This window comes from Numenius arquata, chromosome 4, assembly GCF_964106895.1.
Source record: "Numenius arquata chromosome 4, bNumArq3.hap1.1, whole genome shotgun sequence".
Classification (NCBI taxonomy): Eukaryota; Metazoa; Chordata; class Aves; order Charadriiformes; family Scolopacidae; genus Numenius; species Numenius arquata.
The window spans coordinates 33,092,989-33,111,797 of record NC_133579.1 but is presented as its reverse complement, the minus strand read 5'-3'; the positions used below and the strand labels follow the sequence as shown (position 1 = coordinate 33,111,797).

The 18,809-nt window shown below is 42.3% G+C and overlaps 1 protein-coding gene across 1 annotated transcript; it reads left to right on the top strand.

The window, feature by feature from the left end:
- Window positions 1-11,453: 11,453 nt before the first annotated feature.
- C4H6orf62 (chromosome 4 C6orf62 homolog) lies at window positions 11,454-17,540 on the top strand. Its single transcript, XM_074146417.1, has 5 exons — window positions 11,454-13,683; window positions 15,210-15,386; window positions 15,933-16,055; window positions 16,737-16,871; window positions 17,415-17,540. Exons 1-5 carry the CDS (start codon window positions 13,555-13,557, stop codon window positions 17,538-17,540), a joined length of 690 nt encoding a protein of 229 aa, XP_074002518.1. The 5' UTR covers window positions 11,454-13,554.
- Window positions 17,541-18,809: the final 1,269 nt, after the last annotated feature.

Below are 18,809 nucleotides of genomic sequence, written 5' to 3'. Positions count from 1 at the left end.
AGTCATTCTCCCCCTCTACTCTGCACTGGTGAGGCCACAACTGGAATACTGCATCCAGTTCTGGGCTCCCCAATTCAAGAGGGATAGGGAACTACTGGAAAGAGTCCAGCGAAGGGTAACGAGGATGATTCAAGGATTGGAGCATCTCCCTTATGAAGAAAAGCTGAGAGAGCTGGGACTCTTTAGTCTGGAGAAGAGAAGGCTGAGGGGAGACCTTATCAATGCTTATAAGTATCTGAAGGGTGGGTTGAAGGAGGAGGGAGCCAGACTCTTTTCAGTGGTTGCCAGTGAGAGGACGAGGGGCAACAGGCACAAGCTGGAACACAGGAGGTTCCACTCAAATATGAGAAGAAACTTCTTTACGGTGAGGGTGATAGAACCCTGGAACAGGCTGCCCAGGGAGGTTGTGGAGTCCCCTTCTTTGGAGATTTTCAAGACCCGCCTGGATGCAGTCCTGAGTAACGTGCTCTGACATGCTCTGGGCAATCCTGCTTCGGCAGGGGAGTTGGACTAGATGATCTTTATGGTCCCTTCCAACTCTAAAAAATTCAGTGAAATTCAGTGAAAATTCAGTGAAATTGTGATTGTCATCACTTCTATCTAAATGCAGTACAGTCTGCAAAACCAGGGAAGAAAAATAGCATGGCTAAGCCACAACAACTGATTTACAATAATTTTATGTATGATATAGAGAGGCCACTTTGCAATTATGTTCTTGCAAATACTTGCACGTTTTTCTATTATTTATGCTAATAGTATCTTCTGCTGACTTGTGAGTAAATGTTCGTAGAGTTAAGGACACATTCCTTGCAATCAAGGTCTCATAGCTAGCCTACAGCAGCTATTGACATTTTTTTCCAGGCAATATGATGGAGCTATTAGAAATTAGGATAATTACAGAGAGAAGTGTTTATTTAGCATGCCACTCTGTCAGTCTTCTGTTTGGCAATAAACTGTATGGCACCTACGTGAATGTCTTAAGAGGCACGTCCTGGTCTGATGAAAGAAAAGAAGGCAGAACATAAAAAATTATGAATTAGGAAATCTTTAAACAAGGATAAGGAAATAAAGCTGATCTCTCTTGCATAAACTTGTTCAGTCTCCCATTGACCCATTTAAACTTTCTTTGTCCACAACATCCTTTGGCAATGTGTTCCAGAACACATAGCGATTGTCCAAAGAATCATAGAATCATAGAATCATTCAGGTTGGAAAAGACCCTTGGGATCATCGAGTCCAACCATCTTGCCTACTCTACAAAGTTTTTCCCTATACCATATCCCCCAACACCACATCTAAACGACTCTTAAACACATCCAAGGATGGTGACTTAACCACCTCCCTGGGCAGCCTGTTCCAGTGTCTGATCACTCTTACTGTGAAGAACTTCTTCCTAATGTCTAGTCTAAACCTACCCTGTTGCAACTTGAAGCCATTCCCTCTTGTTCTATCGCTATTTGCTTGTGAGAAGAGACCAGCACCAGCCTCTCTACAACGTCCTTTCAAGTAGTTATAGAGAGTGATGAGGTCTACCCTCAGTCTCCTCTTCCTCAAACTAACACACTCTTTTTTTTTCTTTCTCTTTTTAACACGATTCCTATAGCTTAATTTGATGTCCCCAGTCCCTGTATTGGAACAGAGAGCAAACAACTGGTCCTCATCTAGGCCACTGTTACACAGATTCCCTTCCAGTTCTTTCTCCAAGGTCTACGTAGCCATCCCTTATGTGAAAGCTGTTCCATCTTTCTGCTCTTTTTGTGAACTTTTTGTGAACTGAAGGCCATTTAATTTGCCTCTGTAACCACTGCGGAACATCAGGCTGCCATTTTTGTGGAAATGTCTGTCATAACTCTGATCTCATTCTGAATGATGGCGAGTTCAAAGTCTGTTACTCAATATGTGAAATTAAGATTTTTTCCTATGTATGTTCTTTTATGTTTATCTACATTGAATTTCATTGACTGCTGTATTCGGCAGTTACTCCATTCCATAATGCCCTTCTGCAGGTTTTCCGTCAGCTCTGTTCCTATTATCTTGAATAATACAGTGTCATCAGCAAGTTGTCACCTCAGTAAGCTTTGTCTTCTATCAAGAAAATAAAAATAACATGGGCAGAAATGTCTATGTAAATTACTACTGTTCTGTTACATTAGTAAAAAAAAAAAAGTATTCATGCTTTTAATTTAATTTAATTCCTGTTGATTCTAGAAGAAAAATTGAAATTCCATATTCCAAAACACTAGCAGATTTGATAAACTCTGATCAAACATACACATAAATCTTACCAGTGTTAAATCTCCTTTCAGAAAGATCTAGAAACAGGTAATGTGTACATAAACACAATATCAAAATATTTCTATTCTTGTGTTTTATGTATTCTTATATAACAATACAAATATGCAGTATAAAATACATTATACAAAATATTTAAATTGTATGCATGCATAGATTTATATACATAAAAGGCAATGTGTATTTTATGTCTGTGATACAATTTTTGTAATACTAATGTTTTCAAGTGAAACTTTCTCAAAGATTACTTTTTCAAAATTCAGTATTAATTAATAAAAAGTTTTCAGGTAGATTTACAGTGCAGAAGTGGAACAACTGCTTTTGGAAATGTTGGTAATTGGAAAGGGCCTGAGGTAATGGGAGGAGGTTCTGATGAGACAGCTCTGTTTGTTTTTCCTTTTAATTTGTTCCTGGCTGGAGGCACACAAACTGGAGCTTTATTACAAAGGTGCCACTCCTTCAATTTATCCAGCTGAAGAACATGTCCTTTTATGAAACAGCGTGTCTCAGAGCTTTCCTTCAGTTCAGTGTCTTCAGTTTGAAAGGTTTGTAAAGAATCCCTTCACCACGTCAGAAAGAACACTGAGAGCTTATTATCAGAAGCTTATTCACAGCCTTAACTGTGGGAAACCAGTATAATTATATAAAAATCTCACAAAAAGGTTTCAGGTTACTTTATTGTAATAATTCCCATTTTGGGGGCTGGAGGTCAAATTTAAAGAGCATTATATTATATTTATAGCATTTTTACATGTAAAAATCTGTCTACCCACTACTAGCAGAATCTATGTCCTCAGATTGAGTACGATATAATGCATTTCAGTTTCTTTTTCTCATAAAAAAGAACTTTCTGTCATGAATACTTATGACTATTTGCACTTGAAGTGAGCCTAAGCAAACATGCTGAGGTTTCCCATAGAGCTCAGCCAATTTGTTAGATTATTCATGGCAGTAGAGAATGTGTACTTTTTAAAGCTTTTATACTCCATTGCTGTTGATAAAGGTTATCGGTTTTTTACAGAAAATGACAACAGAAAAAAAGCTTCTTGGAGGGCTTCATAGAATCACAGAATAGCATCATAGAATAGTTTGGGATGGAAGGGATCTTTAAAGTTCATCTACTCTGCACAACCTGCTCTGCAATGAGCAGGGACATCTTCAACTAGATCAGGTTGCTCAGAGCCCTGTCCAACCTGACCATGAAGGTTTCCAGGGATGGGGCATCTACCACCTCTCTGGGCAACCTGTTCCATTGTAAAAATTTCTTCCTTCTATCTAGTCTAAATCTTCCCTCTTTTAGTTTAAAGCCATTACCCCTTGTCCTATCGCAACAGGCCCTGCTAAAACGTCTGTCCCCATCTTTCCTGTAGGCCCCCTTTAAGTACTGAAAGGCCTCAATCAGGTCTCCCTGGATCCTTCTCTTCTCCAGGCTGAAACACTACAACTCTCTCAGCCTGTCTTCATAGCAGAGATGTTGCTAGTGAAGACAGAGGCAAAAAAGTTTTTGAGTACCTCAGCCTTCTCCTCATCTGTTGTTACCACTTTGCCAGTCTTGCTCATCAAAGGGGTACACTTCTTTGACCTTCCTGGCTGACATACCTGTAGATGCCCTCCTTATTATTCTTTGCATACCTTGCCAAGTTCAGCTCCAGCTGCGCCTTGGCCTTCCTGACCCCATCCCTACACAACTGGGCAGCACCTCTGTGCTCTTCCCAGGGTACCTGTCCCTGCTTCCACTGCCTGTGCATTTCCTTCTTATCCTTTAGTTTGACCAGCAGGTCTTGACTCAGCCATGCTTGTCTCTTGCCTTCCATTCCTGATTTTTTACACCTGGGGATCAAGAGCTCTTGCACCCTTTGAAAGTGTCCTTAGAGATCTGCCAGCTCTGTTCTGCTCCCTTGTCCCCGAGGGCAGTTTCCCAGGGGGTCCAATTGACTCACTCCTGGAATTACTGAATTTTGCTTTCCTAAAATTTAGGGTCCTGACTTTACTCTTGCTGGCTCATATCCCTCGAGACTGCGAACTCCACCAGTGATTGACCACTGCAGCCCAGGCTGCCTCCGATCTTGATGTCACCAATTAGCTCACTTGTGTTGGTGACCATCAGGTCCAGTATGGCATCTTCTCTGGTGGGTCTGTCTATTACCTGGCTCAAGAAGTTATCTTCAATGTACTCCAGGAGTCTCCTGGATTGCCTACAGCTCACTGTGCTACTTTTCCAGCAGATGTCAGGTTTCAGACTTCACGTGCCTGGGACCGTGGGAATAGGTTGGCAGCCACTACCTGGTGTCCAATGACTCTGGGGTCCAGTCTTGCTTAGACTCCTGTGTGTGGAAAGTTCCTAAGGATTGTACAGAGAGTTTGAACTTGGGTATCTGAATCAAGTACTGGCAAAATGGTATTTCTACTTGACACATTGTGTCACATTGTGCCTTTTGTCAAGGCCTTTACTGTAGTCCAGAGATAATTATCTAGCTCTGGGGTGCTTAAGGACTCTTTATTTCTACCTGCTACATGAAGTGCAGGTAAATTACATTGTAATTTTGTAATTTTGTATTTTGTAAATTCCATTATTACTTAAATATCACAAGTGCTCTCCTATTTATTAGTATTTAATGTAAGCAACTACTGTAATTGTTTTAGATGCAGAGAACTACTGTGGAGAGGTATAAGGAACCCAGTGCAGCGTTGTGCCTCTGAAGCACAAGAATGTCTTATCTCGGTCCCGCTCTGGGTGCAGGCCCTGCAAAAGGGTCCCGGGAAGGAAGCCCCAAGGCTGGGTTTGGGATCTCTGAGACAATGAACAGGAACTGTGGTTCTCAGGGCCCCTTTCTGCTGCTTGCTTGGCCCTTCTGTCCAATAAAAAGGCCATTTATCTAAGGGATAAACGGCTCCCCGCGACCCGCCGGGTGACACTAGGTGGCAGCGTGGCATTACGTTGCCTGCCGCTTCCCCTCCCTCAGTGTCTTGTTTCTGGGGTATTAGGTTGTACAGAAGAGTTTTTCTTGTCTAACCGAGAAGTTCGTGATTTGCCTTCTTTTCCCTAGGTTAATCAGCACGGAAGGCTGCATGCTAATGACACTCTGCCCCAAGAAATGGTTATATACACAGCACAATCCAGGTATAATTCATAATGCAAGCTGGTTTTCAATGATGGCCACTACTACTAATTAAATGTCTCCAGAGAGTCTGCAATTTTCATCTATTAGAATAAAAGATTGTCCTGTGAATAGTAATCTGTAGTGCTTCAGAGGTGAAAGGTTAAAAGAAAAATCTACATCTCACCTTCTGAATTTTTTCCCTAGTTAAATACTGTGTGAGTCACTAAGACATCCCTTAAAACACTGTTAGGTCCTAACCTTCTCAGCTATAGAGTTACCTTGAAAAAAACATCATTTATGTCATGCTTTAAGATTTAAAAAGGAAACATTCTCTATAAAGGCTAGGAATTACTAATCTAAAGCTAATTCAAATTCTGTTGACTACAAGTATTTAGAATATTATTTACAGACTGAACAAATAAAACAAGTTGTTTCAAATTTTACTCTTATTCTTGCAGGCCCCTGCTAAGCAAACACAAAACCTACATTAGAGCATGACTATCTTTGTTTTTGATAGATCAAACCAGTCTAATAAAGACAAAGGCATTTGCACATCACTGAGAACACAAGTTAAAGATGACACAGCACAGTGACAAAGAGTCAATAGTCTTTCAGATGCCAAAACACTTTGTCCAATGGAATGTGAATTGCAGGTTTATGTACAAAGTGCAGTCAGGGATTCTTGTTTTTAATGTGCATTTCAGACATTTTCAAAATAAATGCAAAGTTTTAGAGACAGGACATCCATTTGTTATACAAGACAAATGGCCAAGCTGTTAAAGAAATCATAACTACCATACTCAAAGAGGCAATTGATTGGGTGTCAGTGTTTGGGCAAGCCATCTTCTCAGCACTGAGAACCTTTAGCTGCTTTTGACATCATAACTCACATACTCAGCACTCCTAAACGAGTCAGAAAAGCACAAACTGGACAAGCAGGAAATGGGAACACACATAATAAAATGTATTTAAGTATATAGAGATATATATGTGTATATATATATACACACACATAATTATTAAGATGAAACAAACCCAACAAGATAGTAGTTACAGTTCAGCCAAAGTGTAGGATCAATACCTCACATGCTCAAGAATGTATGGCCCATTTAATGAGCACAGCCCTACATCTAGAAGGCAGGACCCAGGGAAGTATGAATGAAGCTTAATACTGGAGCAATAGCTGTGCAGTGGATATATAGTTGTCCACAGCATGATGTAAGGAATGTTTTACGCATTAAATATTCCCATTTCCCTACACAAAAGCACTCCTGTTATGTCTTAGAAACTAATGTTTTCTCTACAGGCAGAAAAGAGTGAACCATAGTATATTCTGAAGTGTATGAAAGGGTTTTAATTGCCACCTAATTTGTGTTGTTTGAATTTAGAAAGAATACTAACTTATTTTTGTCTGATGCATTAACATTTGGCACTGAATTAATCATAGTTTTGTTTTTGAAGCAAGTAGCTTCAGGGCTGGTACAACTTCTAACATACAGTACTGTATGCATGGAAAGTATAAACAGAAAGATAACAGAATCCATTTCATCTTGTCCTATTATGTCTGCAACAAATATATCAATTTGCTACAATCTATTAAAAACTAATTATTAACTAGAAATTATTAAATTTTAAGTAACTAATTACTAAGATGGAACTTAAGAGCAGAGGCGTTAGAGTAGAATCTTGCCCACATGCTTATGAGTAAACATTTAATTCTGAAAACAGGAGTTAGACTCTGAAATCACATAAATCACATAAATTTTGGGAAAAAAAGCCAACAAGGTGCTTCTATAAAGTTATCAATCCTTTTTAATTTACAGAAAAACTGCAACTTACTATGCAACTGAAATGTGAAAAAACTACAGTGCTTAATTTCACTGAAAACAGCAAGGAAATGGTAACATGGTGAATAGAAAATACAAGTTTTTCAGAGTAGAGAAGAAAAAAATATACAAGCAACCAGACATTCCAGACTTGCAGTGCTTCTCAAAACTACATTACTCTCCCAATAAATGTATTTTTGTGACGAGGTCTTTCCTAGCTTCACACGGGCTACTGCCTAGGCTGCCTGATTCTCCAGCATGACAGCTGAACAGCGTCACCCCCCCTGCTGCAGAGACCAAAGTCCCTAGGGATGGGCGTGCATTTGATTCCCCAAAGGCTACAGGACTGCAGCTACACGGTAATGTACAAAGTCCTCCTCACTTTGAGTGGGAGAAAGACTAAAGGACACCAGCTTACGTGTCTGTGTTATGTTAACCGAGCAGAAGCTGACCCACTCTACTGACCATTCTGCTCAGCCTGGATTTAATGTGCACAAGAAACACTGTTTTTGCTGTGCCAGTGGGACAGAAGCCTAAAAAAAGAACTATTATGTATTTTGCATATACTGCCACAATCTAGTTGTCAGGTTTGGTTTTATACCACGTACGTTTCTCTTCTTAATGATAAAGCTTATATCATTGTCAACTAGGTTTGAAGAGTGGCAGTCTGTCCTTCGACCAAGTGTTATAATTGTAAAACACACACCAGCTTTCAGGCACACAAGCCTCTCTTATAAATGGTACAACATTGCATAACCAGTAAGAAGCATAACAGCAATACCCAATTACCTGGTTAAGAGAATTATGGATCGATAGCATATATTTATTTTGCTAAGTCTTTACTATCCATTCAGTCAGAGATGTTACTTAGTAATATATATTTTAACTAAGATGCAGATATTTTAACTAAGATGCAGATTAAGATGCAGATTTTCCTACTATATGAGCTTTATCATTGTGCACGATGGAGGAAAAGAAGCACAACTGTATAAAAGTAGGACAAGACTCACGGCTTTAATAGCGCAGATATTTCTGTACGTATAATAAACATACTTTGGTTGCCTGATGTACATTTGTGTAAATGTTGTCAGGATATCTTTATTAGCCAGTGAGCGAAAAGAAAAAAAATATCTTCTTTGAGTTTGGTAAGGGAGGTAGTTGCCTATATAAGGAGGAACAGCAATCTAGACACAAGGAACCTGGAGTGATTCCAGTTTCCTATCCCCTTCCAAAATGTTGTGAAAGGATTTGAGCAGCCTGAGCTTGCAGAAGACAGCTGGTGGCTGCATAAGACATAATACTCTGTGCCCGATCTCCCGTTTCCTCTACGTATATACATATATATATATATATGTATTTCCTCTAAGTATATATATATTTCTCTCCTCATAGCTCTTCCAAAATGTCCTCTAGAAATAAAACTGTTCTTGTGCCAGCACTACATTTGATGACGTTTTCTGGATGCGTTCCTCAACCAGGGGCTGGGCAGCTGCCCGATGCCTCGTGACGAAGGGCAGCAGCCGTGGCTGCGTCCCTGCACTCGGGAGGGCAGCTGGAGTTACTGGGCTGGAAGAAAACTCCTTCCTTTCTTCTCCTCCGCAGGCAGGCAAGGCGCCAGTTCCCTCCGAGGCCTTCTGTGCCGGGGCAATCCCCGCATCAAGCAGCACTGCTGCGCCAGGACACCTTCCCATGGGCTGTGCCGGCACAAAGAGGGTCACAGGCCAAGTGTGAGTCATGGCTTAAAATAGCAGCGGGCACGGGAGGGAGTTTCAGACTGTGGCACAAAATGCCGTACAGGGCAGCACGGCAAACAAAACCGCTTCCACTGGAAAAAGCGGGTGTCTAAACACAGCTCTTGTTAAGGCCAGGCTGATACTGCAGTTAAAAAATGTTGGCATTTTGAAACAGTCCCAGAGCTAATGTAATACTCCTGCTCGGAAGCCTTGCTTTTTGCCTCCAAATACAGGGTTATTTTCAAGAGGGACTGCCATAGCAAGCGAACAGCAGTCTGTGAGTGAGTAAAAATGATCTGTTTCTGCTCTGTTCCTCTTCAAACAGGTATTCTGGGTAGTGCCTGTGACAGGGAAGGCAAGATGAAGTATTAGCATTGCCTGACTAACGCTGGGTACAGACAATGAGGTCTAAGGGCTGCGACATGGCAGCTGCCTGTGACAAGACAGGCAGGAAGAAAGTTGACACGGTGTCCAGGGAAAGTGTGTAAAGGAAAGGTGTGCCAGAGGGAAATAACTAATATGAAGGTCAGGAGAGAACAAGGGGAACCAGCAGAGGAAAAGCCAAATTTCTTCACTATGAGGGTGGTGAGACACAGGAACAGGTTGCCCAGAGAAGTTGTGGATGCCCCATCCCTGGAAGTGTTAAAGGCCAGGTCAAATGGGGCTTTGAGTAACCTGCTCTAGTGGGAGGTGTCCCTGCCCATGGCAGGGGGGTTGGAACTACATGACCTTTAAGGTCCCTTCCAACTCTAACCATTCTATGATTCTGTGAAGACCAGGGGAAAAACACTCTGAAATCTACTGGAGTTTATCGGAGAGCACCATTGCCATGCTGCGTGGGCTTTGAAACAATCCAATGAGATAGATGGTGCCTGCACTTATCTTCTCCTTCTAATCTTTTCACAGAATCACAGAATCTTTATGGTTGGAAGGGACCTTTGAGATCATCGAGTCCAACCACAAAAAAACAAAACAAAAAAAACAAACAAAAAGAACAACCACAAACACACAAAACAACAATCTTGGACGCTAGAGCATGCCCTGAAGTGCCATGTCTACACGTTTCTTAAATACCTCCAGGGATGGCGACTCCACCACCTCCCTGGGCAGGCTGTTCCAGTGCCTGACCACTCTCTCAGTAAAGTAATTCTTCCTAATATCTAATCTAAACCTCCCCTGCCGCAACTTCACACCATTTCCACTGGTCCTGTCGTTATTCACTTGGGAGAAGAGGCCAACACCCACCCCTCTACAACCTCCTTTCAGGTAGTTGTAGAGGGCAATGAGGTCCCCCCTCAGCCTCCTCTTCTCCAAACTAAACATGCCCAGTTCCCTCAGCCTCTTTTAAATATCATTGCCATTCTGGTGAGTCACAGGGGCCAGCCTCCAAAGGGAAGCTGGGCCAGATGCCCTCACCCACCCCGGCAGCCTGCGTCCAAATATGTCACCCTCCCCTCAGCAGTCTCTGGTGCGGCACAGGGCGAACCTGCGCTGCCGGGTGCTTCGGAAGCACCTCCAGCCTGGGTAGTTCTGGATGGGGAGGCTTTCCCTGGCACGCCTGAGGGGACAGACGAGGGATGGGCCACCGAATGCTGAAGATGGCTGCTCTTCCTGCTGTCTTCTGGTCTCCTAGTATACAGAACCCAGGTAAGACAGGAAGGCAAGAGGCAAAAGCCTTTCCTTGTGGTTCAGAGGCAAAACTGCTTACTTTTCTCCCAAGGACGGGGTTTGTGTCTCTGGAATGGCAATTACTTTGTTGTAAGAACCAGCCAGCCCCCTCAGGAAGTGTCACCAGCACCAGGGAGGGACACGCGCTGTCACACACTGGCGGGGCACTGGCTTCTGTGGCAAGATCCCTGCTGGAGACACACCATCGCCATGCCACCTTTTGGTAAATGTTGGATTTTTGTGTTTTCTTTTTTTTGTTTTAAATTTTAATTCACACATGTACGATGGGCTGAAAACAAACCCTTCAAAGGACGAAATTAAACAACACGCGCCACTACAAGACTTAAAAAATGTTATTTATCGCGACTGTTAAGGGGGGGGGGCGGGCAGATACCACCTCAGGCGGGGAGGGGGGGTCAGGACCACGTTCCTCCCCACCCCCTTCGCCTTCTTGCCCTGCCCCCCAGCCTGAAACTGCGTTGAGCAACTCCATCCGGGTCCTTGTCCCGCGGGCTGCACCCCACTCGGCATCACGCGGGGGCGTGAGGGCGGTGACACGGGCCGTGGCAGCCCAGGCGAGGGCGGGGGGGGAAGGAGAAGTGCGACCTGGCTTCCCGGCGCGGCGGTGGCTCGGAGAAGCTCCGCCGCAGATCTTCTCTCCTCGATGCGCTGACTAAAGGAAGCGTCCGTGTCTGGAGGAGCTACCGCTGAGCCGTCCTGCCTAGAACCTAAGATTATATTTCCACACACCCCCCTCTCCCCGGCGGCCCGAGAGCTTGGTACGCGCCGTCCCAGCGCGCTTGCGCAGTGCGGGCAGGGCGGTGCCTGTGTGACTCAGGCGCTGCCATTTTGCGAGGTCGGTGCGGGCCGTGCAGCTCCTCTCCGCGCTCCCTCCCTGCCGGGGCACAGGCGCAGACCGAGGCGCTCACGCTCCCTCCGGCCGTCGCCTTCGAGGACGTCCCGGGACCGCCTGGGCGAAGAGAGGCTCTCCTCAGCCCTTTCATCCTCCTTCCGGCCGTCCCCGTCCTCCGCCGCCGCTCCGGGATCTCTATGCCCGCCGTCCTCCGTAGGAGCCACTAGCACAGGGACCCGCCGCCGTCTCCTCCTCCTCCTTCCGCTGCCGCCGTCGCCTCTTCCTCCTTCTCCTCCTCCTCTTCCTCTCTCCGCCACCATTTCCCCACTCCCCGGCACCGGGGCGCTGAGCTAGACTATGGGGACCAGGTTGGGGCCGAGCAGCGGCAGAGCGGGCGGCCCGGTCATCGTGTCCACTGCGGCAGGGATGGGGGGGCTCCACGGCTTCGTGGCTTTATCTTGACATGGCTCCTCTCCGTGCTGCTAGCAGCGCCGCCGCCTCCACTGCTCCTCCTGCACCCGCCGGCTGCGGGTAGCGAGTGAGCCACGGTCTCGGCCTCTTGTCTGAGTCTCTCAGTCTCTTGCTTCAGTTGGGGGGGAAAGTTTCAGGAGGGGTTCCTTTTTTCTGATTTTGTTTTCCTTTTTTTTTTTTTTTCTTTTTTGTCAGGAGAGGAAGGGGGAATACTTTTTCCCATCTTCTTAACCTGGTCTGACAAATTTGCTAACCTGAAAAACTTTTAACCCCGACTAATCAAACACCTGGGGGGGGAAAAATGTCTGGAGAGAGGAAGAAAATAACCTGATAATTGGGGATTTGCTTTTGGGGGGAGGGTGTTTTAGAGATTTAAAATTGCAACCTAGACTTGCAATTTAGAAAAATCTCACAAAAAAATTTTGACACAGAAAACCCATTTTGGGAGAATAGCAGGAGCAAAGCTCTCCATGTTTTCCGAGCCGTGACCATGAAGTGAGAGGGGAGAGGCCGTGCGACTGCGGGTGTCTGTCCCGCTGCCCTGGGCCCAGGCCACCCGCTGCAGCCTCTGCCATCTCCTATAGAGAGAGGCCTAAGGAGAAGCAAAAAGCATTGGCCATGCACAGCCTGGGCTAGCCCTGCTCGCTGTGGAGCACAGCAGCAGCAGAGAGAGAAGGATTCCCCGGGGGATCAGCAGCCCAGGGAGCGTGTGAGGTGTTGGGGGATGTAGGGCTCTCCCACCGGTAAGGAGCCCGGGTTTGGGGCACTGGTTTGGGTGTTTAGTCTCTAGGTGAGATAATACTGTCCCTTGAACCCCTGACCACCCCTCGTCTATGGCCATCATGATCCCTCTTCTCTTTGGCAGCAGTAGCCTCAGGGCAATGATGTGCCTGATGATGAGCAGGATGAAGTTGGAAATGACTCCGCTGTTTTTTCTCTTTGCTCCCCTGCAAACCAGCACTGTGTTGTCTGTAGTTGATTTTGTTGTTGGCAGAGAAATCACCTATCTCCCAGGATGTGCACTCCTCCTTTGCACCCTTTTCTCTGCTCTCCACCAAGTGTAATAATTCTAAAGAAAAAAAAAAGACGGGCAACATAGCAATAGTGGAAAGCTGAGAATAATATTCAGTAGAGTCATGAATCTGGCTGGGGTAAAACGCAATTTGTAATTTCAGCTTTTTTTTTTTTTGTAAGCAGAGCAAAAATAACCCCCCCATGGATTGGGCTTGTGCCAGTTGCTTTTTATTGTACACATAAATTGTGATAAGATTTGTTTGGTTTTTTTTTTTCATTCTTACCCACTTATTCCTGCGGCTAAACTGTTCAAATTTTTCTCTTCAAAATTCTTAGGGTTTTTTTTCTTGGTTTATCGTAAAATCTCTTGTCTAGCCATGGCTGGACACCTACTTACTTTGTTCCTTGACCCATCCAATACGACATTCTCGTAAAATACTGGCTGAGGTGCGGTTTTGGGTTACATTCGCGTTTTATCTATTCAGTCGTATTAGCAGGAATAAAACGACTTGTTTCTGTTGTACTTGAGTCTTATGAAAAGGTGCCCATAGTTTAGCGACAGTTTCCAAAGGCTTTAGTACCACCTGTATTACAAAATGGGGGACCCAAACTCCCGGAAAAAACAAGCTCTGAACAGACTTCGTGCTCAGCTTAGAAAGAAAAAAGAATCTTTAGCTGACCAGTTTGACTTCAAGATGTACATTGCCTTTGTGTTCAAAGACAAGGTAACTTAGTTTTAATGTTTCTCTCTTACTGTGTTGTCTGTCGCAATGCATGTTAACTGTGCTGTGCAAAATCTTGCTGCCTGATTATGTTACGGTGTATCTTTAATAGATTCAATTGACTTTCTAACGTTTTTTTAATTGCTAACTGTGATAATATTTATGGAGTTAATGTTTGTCAGTTTTGCTTTTCATATGCTTGTAGTTTTGTAATGCGGAGGGTGCCAGTGCCTCATAAAATGATTACTTGGTAACATATATTGGGTAAATATTTTTAGAAGGTAATACTGGAATTCAGTAAGCCTCATTGAGGTCTGAGTTACATAATTGTTGCCTATGAACAGTTGAGTTGAAAAGGGAGACTTGGCTGGAGTGATTGCTAGAGCTACTGTGTTTATCTGGTTGAAGCGGAAGGGAAAACCTGGCAGTTGAAGGGAGGAGTCACAAAATGCAATATTGAAATGTGCAGGCATATGTGAAACTGCTGCTACCATTTTGAAAGGGAGCAGAAAGGGGAAGGAGGAAATCTTCATTAGCTTGTTTACTGCTGCTGGATGCTGTGCATCTGGGCCAGGGTGGGGAGCCTGGTGGTATTTCTAGAGCTGACTGTGGACCTCGAATTGTAGGAGAGTTTCTGCCTGCAGAAGGCAAGGGAAGATAGGTGCTTACAGTAAGTGAATGTGCTGAACAAATGATGAGGAAGTGAAGATGGAAGCATAATGGCAACAGAGTACATAATGCAGGAAATGAACACTGAAATTGTTTAATCCCCTCAGATGTGTAGTTTTGCATTCGCTGTAATAGTTCTGGTTTTTAATGAAGACTGTTCTTTGAACATTTTTTCATTGAAAAGTTTCCTTGAAATTCCTAAGTTCAATTTGCCTTTGTTCATCAGTTCTAGTGCAAACAGAGATGGATGTAGTGGGATGTAATTTCTTGGTACTGTCTCATAGTAATAAAGAGAAATATGAATTTTTAAGGAGTGATATCAATTAGATTTTCTTAGGTGACATGACTTCAATGGTTTTAGTTGGAGCAGTCATGCTACTTTCTGGTTGCTTTGTAGAAATTCATTGCAAATGCCTGTTTTAAGTCCTATAAAACTTGCTTCTATGACAGTGAAGATGTCCATTCAGTACTACCTTGCTTAAAGTAGTTTAGCTTGGTCAGCAAATAGTTTCTTGTTGTGTATGTTCTGGCTGGGGGTGTGGAGGGTTATTTGATAAAACATGCTTTGTCTGTCATGTAGTTTTTAAATAGATCAAGACTTTGCAAGATTAGCACGTAAATCTGTATCTTTGGAGACTACAAACAAAAACACGTTCAACTTCTTATAAAAAGTTGTTGGACTGATTATATTTAATTTATAAAATTTTGCATGTCAATTTGTGTGGTTTCTGTCAAGTTGTAGCTTGTGATGTGCGCTTTTTACATGAATGCTAACAAAATCATAGATTCTGAAATAAATTGTTCTTTATAATTAACTAGAAAGGATTGTAATCTTAATGTAATCTGTGGGTTTTTTTTAGAAGAAAAAGTCAGCGCTTTTTGAAGTGTCTGAAGTGATACCAGTCATGACCAATAATTATGAAGAAAATATCCTGAAAGGTGTGCGGGATTCCAGCTATTCTTTGGAAAGTTCCTTAGAGCTTCTGCAGAAGGATGTAGTACAGCTTCATGCACCCCGCTACCAGTCTATGCGCAGGGTAAAGTTACTTTTTATACTTTTCTTTGTGAGTGTTAAGGCTAATCCTGCTGTCTTTATTTTCTTAACTCTTCTGTTGCATGAGGGTTCTGAGGGCATGTGTTTATGGGGTCTGGTTTAAAGGGTAACAGCATATGTATTCTGAAATTGTGTTTAAATGTGCAGTGCTCAAGCTTTACCTTTAATCTGTCTTGTTCAAATATGTCTTGGGAATTACATCTTCTTGCCGTCCTTGTCTTTTAGTAGGCATGTGTTAATTCTTGCAACAACACTTGCTGTAAGACTGGGTGGGTTTGCTTTATGAATATTGGAAAATAGTCTCTGCTAATGTTTTCGTAAAGCTGGAATTTATCGGAACTGGATACTGATATTAAAACTCAATGGAAGGCAAGGAGGACTTTAGCTGTGCTATGAGTAATACAAAAGGAAGATTATACCAACATTGTAATAAGTACCACCTTTAAATTACATGCCTGTATAGATAAGCTGCTTATCTCTATCTTTGACTACTGGAAGGAATGTAAGTACAGAACTTTACTACTTACAGGATGTGATCGGCTGTACCCAGGAGATGGACTTCATTCTTTGGCCTCGTAATGATATTGAGAAGATAGTCTGTCTCCTGTTTTCTCGGTGGAAGGGATCTGATGAACCCTTTAGGCCTGTTCAGGTATTTGGTTTTGTTTTTTAATGTCAATAAGTAACTTACACCTGGATGGGAGGATAAATACTCTTCTCTTCTTAACCAATAAACTGATACTGTCAGTGTTTTGAGTGCCAAATTCTGCTTCCTGTCTTTATGCACTGTTACATCAGTGCTTCCAAATTTAAGCATCTGAAGGACGTTGGTATGAAGTGAATTAGATGTGGCTCTTAGTACAGTCGAATCTTTGTCTAAATATGATTGTCATTAAGATTCTGTGAGTATCCCAAGCTGCTGTATTTTTCTTAGATGAAAGAGGGTCTGAGATGGATGGAATTTTTGCATTATAATTTTACTTGAGATAAATTTCAAACATTTTAGACTATTTTTTCAGTAGCCAGCTTCAGCTGTTTACATTCAGATTTTTGAAGTTACATGTATTTCCTGTGCTGGTTCTGCAGTCATAGGCAGTTATTGGAAGAAATGTGGTGTATTGTTAATGCACAGGGATGTTCTGGCAGAACAAGCTAAATCTGGTTTAATATATGCAGTTAAGTTGTACCTTTGAATTATTAATACATCACTGCAATGTCTAATGTCAGTGTGAAACAAAAGTGGTTGTAAAGCCCCAGATTGAAGGAAGTTAATTGGTTAAATGTGAGCTTTAGCTTCACAAATATTTTTATTCCCCTCCCTCACACAACGCAGGCCAAGTTTGAATTTCATCACGGTGACTATGAAAAACAGTTTCTGCATGTTCTGAGCCGAAAGGACAAGACTGGAATTGTTGTCAACAACCCTAACCAGTCAGTGTTTCTCTTCATTGACAGACAGCACTTGCAGGTAAACTTATTTCATCCCTCTTTTTAGAAGTGTGTTTTAATCATAAAATGCTTTTTCTTAGGAACATCGTGATTTTATTGCAAAATACTCTAATAGAAAAATTGATCATGCATCCATGCTTGCATTTCAGCAGTTTCAGAGGAAACTTATGCTATAAATGGGATTCTCACATGCAAAGACCAGCTATGGGCCACAGACGCGTTCATATAGAATTAATTTAATGTTCTTGTATTAAAAATCAAGTAAGTTACAAAATAATGTTTTGGAAAAATTAAAACAGTGGCTTAATGTAGGTGATATTACAGAAATGATTCAAGTTAAGAATGAGCAGAATAAGGAAAATATTTAGGCACTAGAGGTTGCGGGCTAAATTTGAGTTCAGGCTGTTTATACAGATGAAACAGTGGCTTTTAAATGTGTGTGTTGTTTCTCCACAAGCAGCAGCAAGCTAATGATTGGGGTGGATCTGCTGGAGGTCTGCCTATTAGTCTTGAGTTAACTTTCATGTTTAACAGCTTTTCTTTGGGTTTTCTTTGCCTCTAGACTCCAAAAAACAAAGCCACAATCTTCAAGTTATGCAGCATCTGCCTGTACCTGCCGCAGGAGCAGCTCACTCACTGGACGGTTGGTACCATAGAGGATCACCTCCGTCCTTACATGCCAGAGTAAGGTACTGGCCAGCAGAATGGGGAAGATCACAGAATGCAGCAGTGGATTTTTCACTTTCCTCACCACTTTATTCTTTCAGAATTTAGAAGAAAATGGACTCATGTTCAGAACACTATACATTGTGAAACTTGATCATCCTGGATTTTTTTTATCATTTGTATCTCAGAACTTTACAATTTTTTTTAGATGTTTTCTGCATGGACCTTGTGAAAGAGAGGATGCTCTGCACGCTTTTGCACTGCATCAGCATCTTCCTAAAATGTGAAATGAAGGGACTGTACACTGAAACAAATGTATCCGAAGGCACAAGGTGATCATTTGTGGTGGTGTTCCCATTTGTGCTGGTCATGCCCCCTAACATCTATAATGTTAACCATCAGTATTTGGAGGGTGAGAAGTGAATGTAACGGGTATAAAAGCCTTATAGCTTTGCTGTTAATGATTGTATCAAAGAGCACTATCATTCATTTTAATGAACAGATAAGTGGCTATTACAATAGGAGGTAAATGTGGGAAAGAAATCTTTCTTTAAAAAAAAAAAAGCATCTCATTTAATGTGTAGGCATTTTTTGCCTCTTTTATTTTGCTGGGCCATGTCTAAGTTTACTGGCACTTTCGTTTTGGATCTCTTTCCCCAAGTTGCTGTATAACTGTATGAAAGTATTCTTTTGAGTTGGATGCATTTATACAGATGAGGCAGACCTGGAGTCTGAAGTCGCTAAAGCAGCTAAAAAATAAAGTTAAATAATAGCTGCAGAAACAATGTTGGTAGAGGATTATTTTTTCTTGAGAGTTGAGACTTGTAAACTTGCAGGAGAACTGTGCAGGAAATACTGGTTTCTAAAACATTTCTTACGGAAAACCCATTGAGGTTTTTTTTTTTCTTTTGGAATAGACATTATAAAACAATGTAAAATAGTGTTTGGAGTGTCAAAAGTTGGTTCTGACAGAGCATTTTAAGATTGTGCAATGATAAAAGGAAGACTACTGTATAGTTTTGATGACAAAGAAGGCTCTGCTTAAGGGTTGAGTATTTTGCTGGAGTAAAACTGCATAAGCCTGCTCCCTTTGGATAAAACTAGTGCTTACCTGTTTAAAACTTGTATTTAGCTTTTGTTTGGAATTGGAAAAAAATTGGAACTTAAATAAATTAGGTGAAAGATGTCTGGCTTTATTTATGCGAATCCTATGAACTGAATTTTAGTAATGTCCTACATCTTGACAGTATCGCCCATTGCAAACACTGAAAATGTACAGACTATAAAATGG